This window comes from Hippocampus comes, unplaced genomic scaffold (genome assembly GCF_001891065.2).
Source record: "Hippocampus comes isolate QL1 unplaced genomic scaffold, H_comes_QL1_v1.1 scaffold2, whole genome shotgun sequence".
In the NCBI taxonomy this organism is placed as follows: Eukaryota; Metazoa; Chordata; class Actinopteri; order Syngnathiformes; family Syngnathidae; genus Hippocampus; species Hippocampus comes.
The window spans coordinates 1,285,270-1,302,113 of record NW_017805139.1 but is presented as its reverse complement, the minus strand read 5'-3'; the positions used below and the strand labels follow the sequence as shown (position 1 = coordinate 1,302,113).

Below are 16,844 nucleotides of genomic sequence, written 5' to 3'. Positions count from 1 at the left end.
CGTCTCCTCACCAATCCGCTCATAACTAATTGGGGGAAGGAGCCTTGATGCTGACTCATGTCTCTGCACATTCGATGCATATCACTGCAACTTATAATTGACGTGTCGATGGTCATGTGTCGTGCAATTCACATGAGTTCTGGCAGCCCGAGCTGCCTTTGTCACCAATGAACGAGATGCAAATGATCACACTTTGGCTGGCTCAGTCATACACAGTCAGAGCCCCCTAGCCCCTGTATATTTTTTTACAAAAGGTGAATGTAGAAATTTGTGTCAGCGTGTGGGTAAAGGATGATGAGAATGGCATGAGTTTATTAAAAAAAAACAAACAAAAAAAAAACAACAACAACAACAGAGCGACCCACGGCTATGTGTATGCACTTCTGTGTGGTCATCGAAACACTCCCGCAAGCCCTGTTGATTGGCTTAGCCATAGAACACGTCAAAAGGTCAAATCAATTCGGGCTGATACACAAGATACACGTGGCAGAAATCCTTAACTATTACAAACTAGGACTAATTTTATGAACGTCACAAATCTTTAATCAATCATTTGCTCCATTTCAATATTTCACTTTTTTTGTTGCATACCTACATCATGTAACATGTTCTAATGTCAAATTTTGGACAGGTGTGATACTGATTTGGCCGCCGTGTGCAAGTGTGATGTTGCTGACCGTGGTCCAAGGAATTCAAGGAATAGATTTTGTGTGAATGCTGAGCCGCATAGAAAATTAGAGGGAACATTGGTCACAAATAAATCCACCAGGCAGTTTGACAGCATGAAAGATTGATTCATACATGCAATGAATGTAGAATTCAGTAGGTGGACAGCTTCAACAATGAGCCATTTATGTGCAGTTGATCTGGCTCGTCTTGAATCATTCTGGGAAGGATAGGAGTCAGATGTGATTGTCACCACAAAGACAAAGAAGTGGAACCTTATAGGAAAATGTGTTTGATGCTCTATCCCTCAAAAGACATGCAGAAATTCGGTCTGCAAACCACTGCCATGCAAGATGTCAACATATGAAGTGTAGAGTATCACACGATGTATTCTATGTATCTGTTTCGCTTTTTTACTGGCTTATTAATAATATATTCTAGAACATTCTGCAGTGTCTAGAATAGTTGTTCTCAGAGATAGTTGTGCTGGGATTCTCCCGCCTTCCACGATGTTATACCTTCATCACTTGTAGTGCATCGCTTTTGTGTGGAGTCAGCATGCGCAATCTTTAATTACTGGCTGCAGAAAAACATTTTCGGCGACACTCCACAGTGTTGTCTGAACAACAACTCAATATAAAATCGAATGTTACATTGAACCCCTTTCTAGTAATGCAGCACAAAACAGGAGCCAATTCTAAAACACGGTCTGAGAGTTTAACTGAAGGACAGCGTGGGGGATGATATTGCCTTTCTCTTGAGAGTTTTCTCTGAGTGCTCAGGCTTCTTCCCACATGACAAAAACATGCATGTTAGCTTCAATTTTTCACCAAAGGTTTTTTTTTTTTTTTAATGAGGAAATTTATATTAGCTTGCATTTTCAACTTTATCAATTTGTTTTGGAGAAATCAGTAAATAATTAACCACTTCCAGAATGGCCATCAAAAACGAATAATAGAGCCACACCCCCACTTCCCTCACTCCATGTCTTGCTGGGAGCCACTGTTGGCACCGGAGACTATTTGTCCATTCAAAATCATTGTAAATGCGAAAAATAACGAGAACCAGTCGGCCCCGAAATGTATGCGGACATCTCTACTTCGGCTCCCTTGAACCTCTGAAAATATATCACAACGATTGGCCTTCTCCTGGCTCAGTTAAAGGAGAATGAGGAAATCAGTAGTTTACGTGCACTTACGGTCATATCTGTTTAATATCTTTGGTAGATAACCAAGATATGCAAGCAAACGCAATGCATTCTGAGAGGCTTTTCATAAACTTCAGTGTTCGTAAATCAAAATATAGATTAGATTATAATCTATAAACATTGGCTTGATTTCCATTTTTTTCCCCTATCCACTCCAAACGGTGCACCAGCACCACTAATCTGAAAATGATGCGTCGAACGCGGCCAGATTTGGCTGCAGTTGGCCTCCTTTTTTCAAAGTCTGTCCATTCATCCTTCCATTTTCTGCACCATATATCCTCATGAGGGTTGCGTGCAAACGTTCTGGATTTTTCAAAGCTAAATTTTGAACTTTCGCCCAGCCGACCTCTGGGGCTGGTTGCGCAGCTGCAAATCCACACTCAAACGTCCTACTTGCACCGCGATGTCGGGCTACACCACTGACAAGATAGACTTAAAGGTCGCCCTGCTACAGCTACATGAATGGCGGGCTCCTGTGGACCTGTGGCTGTCCGTGAAAGAGAGGTCCGATAAGAGGGCAATGGCGAAGCTATTCAGCTGCCTGACCGGTGGCAGGCGTGATGCTCCTCGACTGCATGAGTGGCAGCAGGCATCCACATCACAGAGCCCCATCCATGTCTGGATGGTAAGAAACCGATTTCGCTCAGCTAAACTCTTCTGTTTAGCGGACAAATGCTTAATTGCTGCCTTGACAGCTACAGTGTGGTTAACCACAGGTCGTAGCAGGAGATAACATCCACAAACTATAGCAGGGGTCTTCCCTTACGTCCTCCTTCGGAGGATGACAGTGCAAGCAAATAAATGTTTATTCATCCCATCGTATTATTACTTGTACACAACAAATTGATAGATTACTAGTTTTGAAATCAGTCATGTCAACTAAAATAGTTCGGTCAATTATTGCTCTCATAACTGTAAACAGGGTAACAAAATTACTGCAAAATCTCAACTTTGACGATTGCACATGACAATTAGACATTTCAGTACAGATTTTCATGCAAGTTGACACAGATCATTTGCTTTTGCAGGCCACATAAAATGACGTGTTGGGCAAGATCTAGCCCCCAGGCCTTGAGTTTGACACCCGTGAGCGATAGCGTCGCTAAATATCTGAGAACTACGACCAATCGGCACCAAAATTCCTTTTGCACATTCCTACTCTTGTCCACTTCAACCTGTAAAAAATTTAAAAATGATTGGCACAAATCAGACCACTCAAGTGTCCCTTTAATTGAAGACTAAAGTACCCATACATAAATGAATTTATCTATATGTGCCCTGTAATTGACTGGTGACCTTGCCAGAGGGCACCCAACCTCTCACCCCAAAGTCAGTTGGCATAAAATCTGGCTCACCCGTGATCCTAATGAGGGCAAGTGCGAGAAAAAAAAAGGGGATGCCTGATGTTCAACTCAATCTTAAAGGTTTTCTTATCTTATCTTAAGGTACGGCAAGGTAGCTTTATTTATATTGCATATGTAATACATAAGGTAACTCACTGTGCTTCGCATAAGTTCGAAGGAAGAGCATTTAATAGCATTTACAAATAAAAATTTTTAAGACATTTAAACGCAAAAGAAAAAAAAATAAGTTCTATAGAAATAAAAAGGAGCTTACTGAAATAACTAATATACAGTTCAAGAACAAGATTTTGGAAAAAAAATGATCATTAAAATGCTTGAAAAGATTGTTTTCATAGTTTTCGGGGGGGCGGGGGGAGCATAGTTTTAACCTGGATTCAAAAGAATTTACACTTGGGGCTGACTTCACTTCTGTTGTAAGATTATTCAATTTGTGTGCAGCATAACTGCTAAATGCTGCTTCGTCATGTTGACTTTCAACTCTGGACTCCAGTAATTGAGCCGAGTCTGCAGACCTCAGAGCCCGACTGGGTTTATATTCAATTACCCTATTTTCCTCACTATAAGGCATTTTGGAGTATAAGGCAAACCTTCAATGAATGGCCAGTTTTAATTGGATTGCTTTATTGTCATTACACATTCGTGCAACGAAATTATCTTAACAGGCACGCTCTGCACAAGAAACATGAAAAAAAAAACAATGACAAACATGGGATACAGTGCAAAGGGCCTGTCGGTACTCGCTATGTAAAGCGCCCCGAGATCTTAGTACAGGAAAGGAAACCACTAGGGAGGGAGAGGTTTAAAAAAAACCATGCTCAAACTATCCTCTTTCTGAGGATAATTTGGGTCTAGGAGAAAAAAAAAAACCTAAGCACAGAAACAAGCATATGACAGTTACAACAAGTCACAAGACATAACATGTAATGAGGGGATGGGTGGAAACGGGGGTGGGGGGGCGCCACGCGGCCTGTCCGACCAGCTGCTCAGCCAATCGGCGAGCGCTCCGCAGATCAGGTTCACGTCACGGGGGAAAAACAGGAGGAACGATGAAGACGGTGATGATAAGGATGTGTATGCGTGTGTGATTGTCTGGTTGTGTATGCGTGAACAGGCCGCAGCTGCTTCGTCAAGGTCTGCTCATGAAGACAGTCCTGGCTTATCAGTCCATGGCCGAGAAGGAGGGGGTGATTAAAGTGGTTTTCATACATAGGGCGCACCGCATTATAAGGCACCTAGAATAGGAACCACAATAGAGGCTGCGGTTGCATTATGTAGCCATGAGATGGAGCTACACTAAAGGCAATACGATTTAAAACAATGCTGCGGCCGTAACAAAGTGCTTTACAGAACATTTAAAAGACTACGTCCAAGAAATTGGAATATTAATCCATATATAAAGCGCATCGGTTTATAAGGCGCACTGTCGGCTTTTGAGAAAATTGAATGCTTTTTGGTGAGCCTTATAGTGCGGAAAATACGGTACCCGGAATACAACTGCTTATTCATGACTCAACTCAACTCAACTGTATTTAGAGCACTTTCAAACAGCCATCGCTGCATACAAACTAACTTCTGCCACCATTTTGAAAGATCAACCTCACGTTTTGTATGGCATTCTCTGTAACAAATGAATGTATGCATGAACAACCACACTCATGAATATTTATGGTGAGTTCCTCCCACACTACCGGTAATTATTACCATATGAAATTCAGTAACCTGCTCTCCTTTGCTTAGATGGTCAAATGAATGAAGACAGAAAATCCTAGTGTTGAATTTAGTTTTGTTTAAGTATTTATTGAACTGTAGGCTTACCACAAAATTCTATTGACATCAGTTCAGCTACTTTGCACCCAGGGAGCAACACAAATACCTCAATTTGCCAAAGTAGCTGCACAAATCAATGCAAATTACTTTGGGGGAAAGCAGTGCTTATATAGCGGAGGATTTCCATTACCGCTCAACGGTATTGGTCTTTTGGGAGAATGCGGTCATTTTGGTTATGGATTAAGTCATAAGCAAAGATACCATCAATGTGCATCAAGTTGAAATAATAACTTTGGGTAAGGAAAGGGTGAACTTGGTGTCATATGCTTACTATCCATTTCGCACCATTGGGTAAACCAGCAAAATCTAAGATCAAATGCAAGAGCTGCATCATTTCTGTTGAAGTTTGCAGACATGTAGGACTTGACTGCATCATATTGATTAGTATCAAAAACATCTAAATAACAATTCCATACTACTGCGACAAGACAAGAATGTGCATATTGTGAAATACCTCTCTGACATAGTTAGTCCTTCTTATTTGCACAAAACAAATACAATGTGTGTGCGAGTGTGTGTGTGTGTGTGTTTTATTTATATATATATATATATATATATATATATAAATCAGACTGTACCAATGTACCTAAAGTTGCCTTTGAGTGTGTAATCAATCACACCTGTACAACCCGGCCAGATCAAGATATAGGTCAGATCAGGTATGTAGTTAATATATATAAAAATTCAATAAAGGTATTACCTTTGTCATCCAAGCGGTTCATATATTCACTGCAGCATGACCTTGTCATATTTGTGCGCAAGCACACTTGGGTGGTCACGTTCTGTCTGTTTTGCTCGTGTTTCAGCTGCAGCTGGAGTGAAGGGCGTTTCCCTCCAGCAGGCACACCTGTTCCACGTTTCCCAATCAAGCCTAGCCATGTTTTTAAGGTCTGCCAACTAGCCAAGTCTCTGTTGGATTATTGACCTTGTTTGCTGTTTTTGGTCAGGAGATGTTTTCTCGACTACACGCACATAGTTGCTTATTTTCCAGTTGTACCTTCTTTTGTAACTATTTTGGGTTTCCAATTATTCTTGTCTGATTTAAGTTTCGTATCTTTGGGCATTTGCCATTTCGTTTTTTTGTATTTTCAGGTGTCAAATTTACCTTGCCATTTGCAAGCGCTTTATGCTCACATTTGGTTTTCCTGGCTCTTTAGGAGTGTTCACATGGCACACATTTCCTCCGGCGCTGCACCGATGTATTTTGTTGCGATATATATTACACCGGAGCAAATTTTGTAGAGCGTTCACACGTACAAAGCCCCTGAGCGTATTAGCACCGGCGCAGCGTCGGTGCAGCTCCACTTGCATTCACACGGCACTTTCTGCAGCGGAGCAAATCGACAGAAAACAAATGAGTTGTCGTGTTGGTTCTTTTTCAAACTCTCCGTGCCTTCTGCTCGAGAGTGACCGCCCCCGATAACGTAAATCAACGATGACTTCAATGACACTCGGAAAAGCAAAAATATAATGCGCCAAACAGAAAAATCAAGAGAGGAAATCACAAAATAAATTCTGTGGGTGCGGGGGGTTGTGAATACACAACAAAGGAACAAACTACACAAACAACTCCGAGACAGTCCAGTCGCCTACAAAAGGAAAGGTGACATTTGGGGACTATTCCCCCCCCCGTTCTAGTTGAGATGGTATAACCCAAGAGGCGCTTGCTACGTTACCAGCCATGTCTTGTGTCTTGTTATTAAACAAACACATGACGGAAGTCCAACAGAGCACGAAAGCAAGGCATTCTCGCCGTACGTAATCAACTCTTCTCATGCGTAGCGAGCATTTGCTCCAGAGCAAATTGTAGCGTTCACACGTACCATTTTACATCGGTGCTGCCCCGCAAACGAGCATTTGCTCGAGATCAAATTTTTAAACCACCTCCCTGAGGTGGATCAAATTTGCTCCGGTGTAAGCTGTTTTCCGGGGCTACGCCAGAGCAAATTTGCACGTGTGAACGCTCTACTGGTGCAGGGCCGGTGTAGCACTGGAGCAAATCTTGCCGTGTGAACACCCCTTTTGTCGCCAGCGATTTCTGTTTCTACTTTGTCAGTCCTTCATTTTTCTATAACTATTTCTGTTGATTTATTTTGTTGAGTCTTCGTTTGTGGGATCCGCACACACCATCTGGTTTGTTTCCGAACCTTGTCATGTGTCAAGACCGAACAGATCCAAGCTTATCATCTAAGAGCCTTTCGATTGCAAAGTTCACACTGATTTATTTACAAAGTATGTCTCAACTCAAGCAACAGATTAAGACTGACGTGAGAGTATCTCTTAACACTCAGTCTTTGATGAAATGCAAGTAAATGCCTGATGCAAACAATCAGTACACCATGCAGCCATGTTCAAGACATTTTTTGCTCCCGGTGGCCCAGCTCGACACTGATTCTAAATAGAAAGAAAAGACTGTTGCTCATGAGAAAAGAAGAGCAACATGCCTCTGGGCTGTGTGATGATATGTTAGACTGCGAGTGCCATCACCGGCCCGACCTTGACTGGTGTCACAGCAGGAGGTGTGAGCGCGTTATAAAGAATGGGCGAGAATGACGCATTCTGTCAACACTTGTCATCATGTCCATGCATTGTCTCAGTTTAATGAACAAATACACTCAACAGACATAGCTAACACTGAGGGACTGGGGAACAAATACTCTATTGAAGGTAAAACCAGAGCTGAGATTAGCTAACAGGCTAGCCATCAATTTTCTCTCTAATTTTCCATGTGTCTGAGCATTCACACAAACTCCCAGAGCCTTCCTTGGACCACTATGAGCAACATCCACGGATTTATAATGCAATGCCGCTTACTTGCCATCGTGAGAAGTGAAGTCAAAAGCCGCCATCTTACTTTGCCACGAGGTAAGCCCAACTAACTTGAATACATGTATTTCTCCGTGGCATTTTCCGACAAAATTCACTGTGAAATGTAACCCTCACTTTGTACATCACGATTCACTGCATTGAGATAATATACACTAAATGGTTGATGCAAACAGTGAAGTTCGTTCATTGAGAGACTCTCATGACTCCATACTACAGTGATGAAAGTCCTCCGGATTTTCCCGGAATTCCGGATTTTCAAATTTTCATGAAAATTCCTCCGGAAAATTGAGGAAAAATCGCCTAAAATTAATCCGGATATTAGTTGACAACGTTGAACGAACACTCGTTTGAGTTCATTGTTTTGCTTTCACGAGCGTAGCCATGTTGAGGCACCAACACTGGTAACAGTAACACCCCTCCCCTCGCATTCTCATGGCCTCGCCATATCTCTGAGATTTCGAAATTTCGGCGAGAACGGAAGCCACATAGGGTGCACGTGTGCACACAAAAGGCAGATTAATCATTGAATGTCGAGTGTTTGAACAGCGTTTTGTGTAAACTAATTCATGCGTGATCGGCCAGGTACGGCCCCAGCGCAATGTTCAAACAGGTAGACAGGCAAACTGACATACAGTACGTGCAATAGATGCGGGTGTTAGGAATTAGGAACACGTTCAAGTGGTCATGGCTTGAGGAAAAGGACTTGAACGGAGACACACACACACACACACACACACACACACGGTGCTCACATTTGTATCGCATTTTCAGGAAAAGTCCACTTTCATCTCTGTAGTAAGAGTGGAATGACATATCTATGGGTGTGTCTGCCCCGTGATCTGGCTACATGGATTTTAGGTTATGGAATCAATATAATTAAAATATTTTTATACTCAAAATTCCCACTCACCTTTTATTTGTTTTTAATCCAGGTTTGAATGTTATTTTTCATAGACATGCATTCGATCATGCATGCCATCGCAGTTGGCACTGGGGGATTTACGTCATGAACCCAACAAAGGCTATGATCGAACACCACAGATTAAGGCGGCGAGGAAGAGGATTTTTAAGACAAAGCAATGTGTTCGTTTCTGTGGAAAAGCTCTGGATTTTGTAAGAAGTGAAATAGTCCTTACAAGACTATTGCCACATATAGCCTTTGCAAACATCCAGTGAAAAACAACGGGAACACGACTACTTGTCAACACGTTGCAGCTGTTGCCATGGCATCGCAAACGGGAACAAACCTGAATGAACGAATCAGCCGCGGCTCTCGGACAAGGTAGTGCGACGGGCAAAAAAGCTGTTACAACCTTATTTATTCTACAGCTAGAACATAAATCTCCTCCTGCTCAAATGACTACTTACTGTATTATTGTGGAGTGTCTTGCTGCCCGACAGTGTAGACCTGCTGATATTTTTGAAAAAGAAGATGCAAGCCTTTGGCAAAACCGCAAACAATTAGTTCTTCTTTCGAGCAGTGGTCCCCAACCTTTTTTGTGTCACGGACAAGTACATGCTATTTGTGAACCGGTAACCATTTTTTTCATTGCTTTTAAATTTCCAGTTTTAAAGCACTAGTACTGACAACAAAAATAATTTGAGAGTAATTAAACATGTCACCTTTTTTTTTCATTTTTCATTCATTTCAGTGTTATTCTACTGTACAACGAATGTCGGATAAAATAACGCAGTGAACTAAAATGAAATGGATCAATCAGGAATAATAAATGCACCTTATAATGTAAACGTAATTTTTAAGTTATGATCCTACATACGGCATTAGCATCATTGCTACTTGCAAACGTGACTGATCAAAAGATGACATGATTGATTGCTGCGTTCATCAGAATCAGAATCATCTTTATTGGCCAAGGATGAAGAGTACACAAGGAATTTATCTCCGGTAGTATAGGTTACACAAATATTGTAATAGCAAGCACCTACGATAAACAAAGACCTGAAATATAAGTATAGAAAGACTTTCCGTAATGTAAAGGTACCATTGTCATAAATAATGGAAAACGTGTCATTTAATAAAACACGAAAATTTCTAGTTACCTGACCTCTGAAAGATTTTCATTTAAGGCACTCATAAAGTATGCCCATGTTTGGACTTGCTGCAGCATCCCGTCACAGGTGAATGTGAGGGCGCGTGTAACAATGTATGGTTTCAACTTTAGTAGAACAACTGAGAGTCCGCCCTCAGTCACTCGACTGAAATTTTAGCTAGTAGAATGGTGTGGTGTCCTCAATTAAACTGTGGTGGAAATGAAGGAATGAGTGTAGAAATATAATGTGCGTGTGCACCAGCGTCACCATAGTCTTGCATTGTCCGGTCATTATTGACGCAGCCGCACTGTCATATGATGATTACTCGACCTGGATGTTCGCCTTACATTGTGCTCGCATTTTTTTTCCCACACATCAACCACACGTGCCAAATAAACTTTTTCAATGTATTTATAAGAGGAGATGATGAAATTACAAAATGTCATCCGTTCAATTTTGTTAATTTGCTGCAAACATTTTGTGTGCGCTGACAGCAGAATGCAATTGCTTGCGCGTGCGACTATGAGGGAACATTGCCGGCAATTATACTCTTGTAAATTACACAAAGAAAAAGCAAGCAAATGTTTTATATGAGTAAATGCCTTCCACAATCTTATCTTGATGACTGAAGCAGTATTAGCTTGATTGATATAATTTTATACAATAAACAACACAACACAAATAGAGAATGTGGAGAATTCTGGTTGAAAAAAAATCTGTTAACATCTAATCATTGGTAATCGTTGAGTATGCAGCGGATGACTCATTTTACCTTGCAGAGCCAAAATGGTAGCAAATGTGCCAAACAGTGATTGCTAAATTGCAAAAGAAAATACCGGCTGTCTGCTCACTGCAGCCATATGAGAAGATAGCAATGACAAATAAAGGCAAACGAAGGATTGTCACGTCTCGCGGGTCGAGCAGCCTGTCCATCAGTGTCACTTGCCATTCTTCCTTTTTTTTTATTTTCTGGTGCACAAAGGAGGCGTGAGAGTTGTTGTCACAGAAACATTTGCAAATACAGCAAATCAGGAGTTGATCTTAGAGACACACCCTAATGTGTGAGCTCCATTGAGAATCACACAGGCAACAAAAAAGAAGAGCGCTTTTTTTTTTTTTTTTTACATCCTGTTCTCAGGGTGGTACTGAGGACTTACAAATGTATTGGTGAGAAGGTCATCTCAGTACTGGTGATGGTGCCCCAACAGTAATTATTTTTTTTGTTCGGCTGGGTTGACATTTTGATTAGGTTGAGCTGCCCCTTCCATGTTTGAAGGCCGCACATTCTTTGTTGCCTCGGTGCTCTGTTGTGACGCCAGTTCAAAATCAGTCTCATCAACAGACTCAAACAAGCACTCAGGTCTCCTTTCATGTCCTCTGAGCCGACCAAACAACCCGCGATTACCTTTCATACATTTTAGAATGCTGCATATTTTTTCATGTGTGTTTTGGGTCATTTTTATCTGCTATTGACCATTCTAACGTCCTCTCGTATCATTGTGCATTGTCCAGATCTATTACTGTAATAAGTACCGGATTTGTCTACAGAATTACAGTACTGGAATCTTTGTCACAGGGGTCAAAGTTCCAAAGTCAATCTAATGCATTGCCGAGTACAGTTATTACGTTGAGGATGATTCTCAAATGTAGAGGCATTCCCAAACTCTCCAACATAATGTAAATCAGAAAGCAAGACAAGAAAATCTGCAGCATTATGTTGCCAAGGGCAACCAACTACAGTCCCTCCCCAACAACAGAGCATGGTGACAAAACATCCAACTATGTAAGCAGGAAACGGAGTCGGTCATATAAATAAAAGCAGTTCCAATTATGGGTAAGAAAGAAGTCAGGACTCAGCGTCATGAATCCGTCCACTCAGATTTCCTTCAGGACCAAACAAAAGAAGAAGAAAGGGATTGTTTTGCATGAGTACAGACCTGAGTTGTCAAAACACTATTTTTTTTGTCCTCCAGGAAGGACTAATGAGATGGTGTTCACAGCAGCTTGAATAAAAAAGCTGCCCTCTGCAACAAGTAGCCTCTTTGTTACCAATTAAAAAAAATACTCTGCTCTCATAAACTTAAATTATGTCTGTCTGTCATTTCCGCGATGAAACATTTCTCATCACAGTGATCATCCTGTCCCGCAAATTGTTCCTTTTCCTCACAACTGCTTCGACAGGGCCGCATGTGGATGCATCGCACGCACCTTCCACAAATGATGCTGACAGGCCACCGAGACTCTGTCTGTGGTTTTCATCACTAACCAGCTGTGATAACAGCCCAGTCAAAGTCAGCGTGTTGAATGTCAATGTCACTGCTTCTGTTAAGCTTTTCGTTGCATCAACAAGGCTCCGGTTCCATTTGGGTTCACGACGACAAAAGAAGCAAAAGGAGTTGTGGCTCTGATGCACGTGTGCGGATCAGCCGGTGGAATCTGCATGATTTGGGTTCTTTTTTTTTCTTGATAGGTCCAAACTATCTAGCGATCCGCTTCAAACTTTATGGCATCATGGGAAATTGCCCACCGAAATATTTCAGAATGTTTGTTAACAATAGGTAGCAAGACACTGACTGTTTACGCGGAGTAAATATTGTGGTTCAGGTCAAAATTCCAACTTCGGAAACATTCTGAATAACCCGTTTACATGCATGAGTGGGCAGTTGCTCCCACATTTGAATATGCCGATTTTAACGGCAACACACGGATGATGTGGTGACGCAAATAGATGTTCTTTCCGCTCTGTACTTTCTACCGTCAATAAACACATTCATGTCATTCACCACCGAAATAAAACAGGTGTTTTCCTCCTCGTTCCAAAAGTGTGCTGCTGTGCTGCACTTGAGTTTTGCCGTGGTTGTTTTGTTTGACTCTGCGAGTGCATTTCCGGCGGGTTACGCGCCAGACGTATGGACTTATATACAGACTTATATACAGACCATCCATTTTCCCATCTGCTTATCCTCACAAGGGTCGCGAGGGTTGCTGGAGCCTATCCCAGCTGTCTTCGGGCAGGAGGCGGGTGACACCCTGAACCAGTTGCCACCCAATAGCAGGGCACACAGAGAAAAACAACCATCCGCACTCACACTCACATCTAGGGACAATTAAGAGTGTTCCATTAACCTGCCACGCATGTTTTTGGAATGTGGGAGGAAACTGGAGTACCCAGAGAAAATCCAAGCAGGCCTGGGGAGAACATGCAAATTCCACACAGGGAGGCTGGAGCTGGAATTGAACCCGGTATCTCCGCACTGTGAGGTCGACACACTAACCACTGGCCCACTGGGCCGCCCAGACCTAATTGTGTATGTCTATATACAAACGGGGTGACACGGTGATCGACTGGTTAGCGTGTCGGCCTCACAGTGCAGACAGAGGTGCAGGGTTTGATTCCAGCTCCGGCCTTCTTGTGTGGAGTTTGCATGTTCTCACCGCACCTGCGTGGTTTTTCTCTGGGTACTCTGGTTGCCTCCCACATTCCAAAAACATGCGTGGCAGGTTAATGGAACACTCTAAATTGTCCCTCGGTGTGAGTGTGAGCGCAGATGGTTGTTGGTCTATGTGTGCCCTGTGATGGCTGGCAACCAGTTCAGGTTGTACCCCACCTAATGCCCGAAGACAGCTAGGATAGTCTCTAGCACCCCCCGCGACCCTTGTGGGATAAGCGGATTAGAAAACGGATGGATATCGACAAATTGTGTCATTTTCACCAGAGACACAGAATAATGTGAATATACTGCGGAAAAATCAATGTATTTAAGTTAGGCTTGCTGCGATGAGGAAGCGGGATACCGGGAATATCAGGACTTCCTGGTCTGATAAGAACAAGTTTGTTTCCCTGTTGTTCAGTATGCGCAGAACCTAAACCGATTATGCCCTTTCAGCGGAGGTAACCTGATTGCCTTTACGTGACCAAATATTTGGGTCAGAAAAGGCGCAATGTAGGGGTTTAATCTGGGTTTTTAAAAAGATGAATAAGAGCATATTTGTGGTTTTGCGCACATTCCAATGTTCGGGTTTTGAAAGGGTTATTGACTGCATACAAATGTAGTCACTCTCAGGTGGCATAAGGCGAGTGGCGACTGCTGACCTGAACTGAAACCCCCACAACATCTTGTTGTGCATGCGATTGCGCTGCCAGATCAACCCCCAAATGGTTAATCTTTTTTCACGATTTCCCTCAAACGCATCTCAATGGAAACAGTGGAACCTGTGGGTGAAAAGAACAAATCGAGTCGATGTCATAAATAGTTGTAGAGAGAAGATCGCGAGAATACCGAGCAGCATGGTACACTCTTCTCAAGGGGCAAATTAGGAAACAAACACCCCATCATGGGGTTTTGGAAAGCATTTTCTCACAGCTGTGTGGATGGTCGGGTTGTCTGAAAAAAAAAATAGCACTACAGCACATATTTCAGTGTCAAAAGAGCACATCTGCGCCATTAATCTGAACAGAAGAAGAGTCAAGTCTTAGATAAGAAGGAATTAGAAACCTAACAGATTGTGAGTCGAATGGTATGAGTCACCAAATGAACCAAACAATGGTCGGCTGTTTCGGCAACAGCTACTATGACCAAGGTTAAGGCATTTCTTAGTTTTTTTTTTTTCCCCCACTTTCCCTTTTTTTTTTTTTTTTTGCCTTTTTGACTCTGCCTTGGATACAAAGGTTTGTGTCAGATCTGTTGGTGTACAGGCAACAGGACTATAAAATGGGATTCCATTGCCCTTAGAAATGCGCAAAATACAAATTGTGCAAGAGCAAACTGTTCATGGAAACACCGAATTTTAAAAATAAAACTCTCAATGTAAAGAAGAATAAGTCTTTGCACTCTCATGAGGTGGTTTTTACGATGTGTGGATAAACAAGTATATTCCATCCATTTTCCGATTCGCTTTGTCCTCACAAGGGTCGCGGGGCGTGCTGGAGCCTATCCCAGCTGTCTTCAGGCAGTAGGCAGGGGACACCCTGAACCGGTTGGCAGCAAATCGCAGAGTACACAGAGACGAACAACCATCCGGGCTAACACTCACACGTAGGGACAATTTTGAGTGTTCAACCAGCCTGCCATACATGTTTTTGGAATGTGGGAGGAAACCGGAGCACCCGGAGAAAACCCACGCAGGCCCGGGGAGAACATGCAAACTCCACACATGGAGGCCGGAGCTGGAATTGAACCGGGTACCTCTGCACTGTGAGGTCGACGCGCTAACCACTGGATCAACGGGCCTAAACAAGTATACAGTATTGCAAAGTGATAATAGAGACACATTTTTCGTGTTTCCATATCATGTGACTACACCTCCAGGAGCCACAGCGATGAGCGCTGGTTCGACGGAGTAACGCTAGGGGACGGGGGGAGAGGGGGGGCTACCGCCCGGGCAACCTCACTGGGAACGGGGGGCCCCCGTTAAACGGCGGGCACAGCGGGCACAGTCCCGCGGCCACGGGGGAAGCGGTGAGGTCCTTGAAGGGGAACATTGTACAGCGCGGGGGAGAGCGAAGCCTCCCAGGTGGAATCCCCCGCGTGGAGTGAGCGCGTGCGTGGGCCGCGCCCATTTACTGCTTAACAATTTCATGCCTTGTCAAAGTCTCGCTAGAACATTTCATGAGATTATACCAGAATTACGAGATCTCGTAAAACAGGACATTGTGAAAATTACGCCTCTACAACGGAAAACTTTAATGGAAACCCAACTATTGACTGTGACGAAGTACAGTTCAGTCGACAAGCGAGAAAGAAACTGGCCCAGTAGCGTGAAGGAGACAGACAGACAGACAGAGAGAGAGAGAGAGAGAGAGAGAGAGGGAGAGAGAGAGAGAGAGATTCAGTATATTTCAGGAAATTTTTCCTTGGAAGGAAAGGAACCGGCATCTAAGTATGTAGCAGCGGCAGACTTCTCAGTGTGCTTCTAATGAAACATTTATTCCAAACCACAGAACACTGCAGTAATTGCTGCACAGTTTGAAATTTGCATAAGTGCACATACACACACTTTGATGTGGAAGTTTCCCAGCTGTGATAATAATAAGCACTGTTGGGGGAATATTGATTGGTACAAAGAAGTGTAAAGACAGCATATTTGGTGGTTGTGCGCTGCAGCAATCTGATAGAAACTTGTGCTGAATGCAAAAAGGTTGACTTAATAAAGTGGAAACAATTTGAAGCCCCTCCTCTACCTCCCCCATAACAAGACTGAACTTAAATTAAATATAAGGACCATTTTTTTAGGGACACACAGAAAAATGGGTTTCATCCAAGATGTAACCTTCAGGTACATCCTTAAACAGATTCTGCCAAATTCCTGCATCACAGCTTAGGAGAAGATCACGCATCAAGCCGCCTTTGCTTTTTTACACCCAATCCAGCGAAGGTGTGACATTGCTACAACTGCGTGGAGTTTTACACATCGACTTGGCATCCCACAATCAAATGTGCGACATCAGCGCCAGAGTCTGGTGTGACATATAAAATGTTCGTTGGACAGGAACAGCAAAGTGGGGAAAAAAATTGCATTTGAAGAGTAAAACTTAACACGCTGTATGGGCAGTGCCATCCAAACAGATGCCATCCCGCCTCTATTGCAGCTCCGAAACGACTACTGAAGGCCGATGATTGGCAACTCTCTATGTCAATGTCGTTTATACAACATTTCCACTTTTAACAGGCTGTGTAAAGGACGCTAGTGTGACACAGCGTGCCAATAAAAGTGTAGCTTTGGCGGGGCTGAGGCCTGGGAACCAAACTGTAACCAAAAGAAATACTTTGTGGAAGGCGATGGACATAAAATACCAACTTAAAAGATCTGACGACCTAAATAACAGCTTCCTCGTTTCACACATGGCAGACACCCACAGATTTGCCTTCACCCCCCCCCCCCATCCTCCACCCATGCTG

General features: G+C 42.9%; 1 protein-coding gene across 3 annotated transcripts in view; it reads right to left on the bottom strand.

Annotated features, from left to right (window-relative positions):
* Positions 1 to 16,844, bottom strand: part of fam189a1 (family with sequence similarity 189 member A1) — a 92,394-nt gene that overhangs the window by 62,701 nt on the left and 12,849 nt on the right. The window contains exon 1 of one of the 3 annotated variants that reach the window (XM_019867573.1): positions 5,765 to 6,093. The exons of the other annotated variants lie outside the window; for them this stretch is intronic. Coding sequence (XP_019723132.1) covers positions 5,765 to 5,773 — 9 coding nt within the window. The 5' untranslated portion in view covers positions 5,774 to 6,093. Of the gene's footprint in view, positions 1 to 5,764; positions 6,094 to 16,844 lie in introns of those variants that run through there. 3 annotated transcript variants of the gene reach the window in all.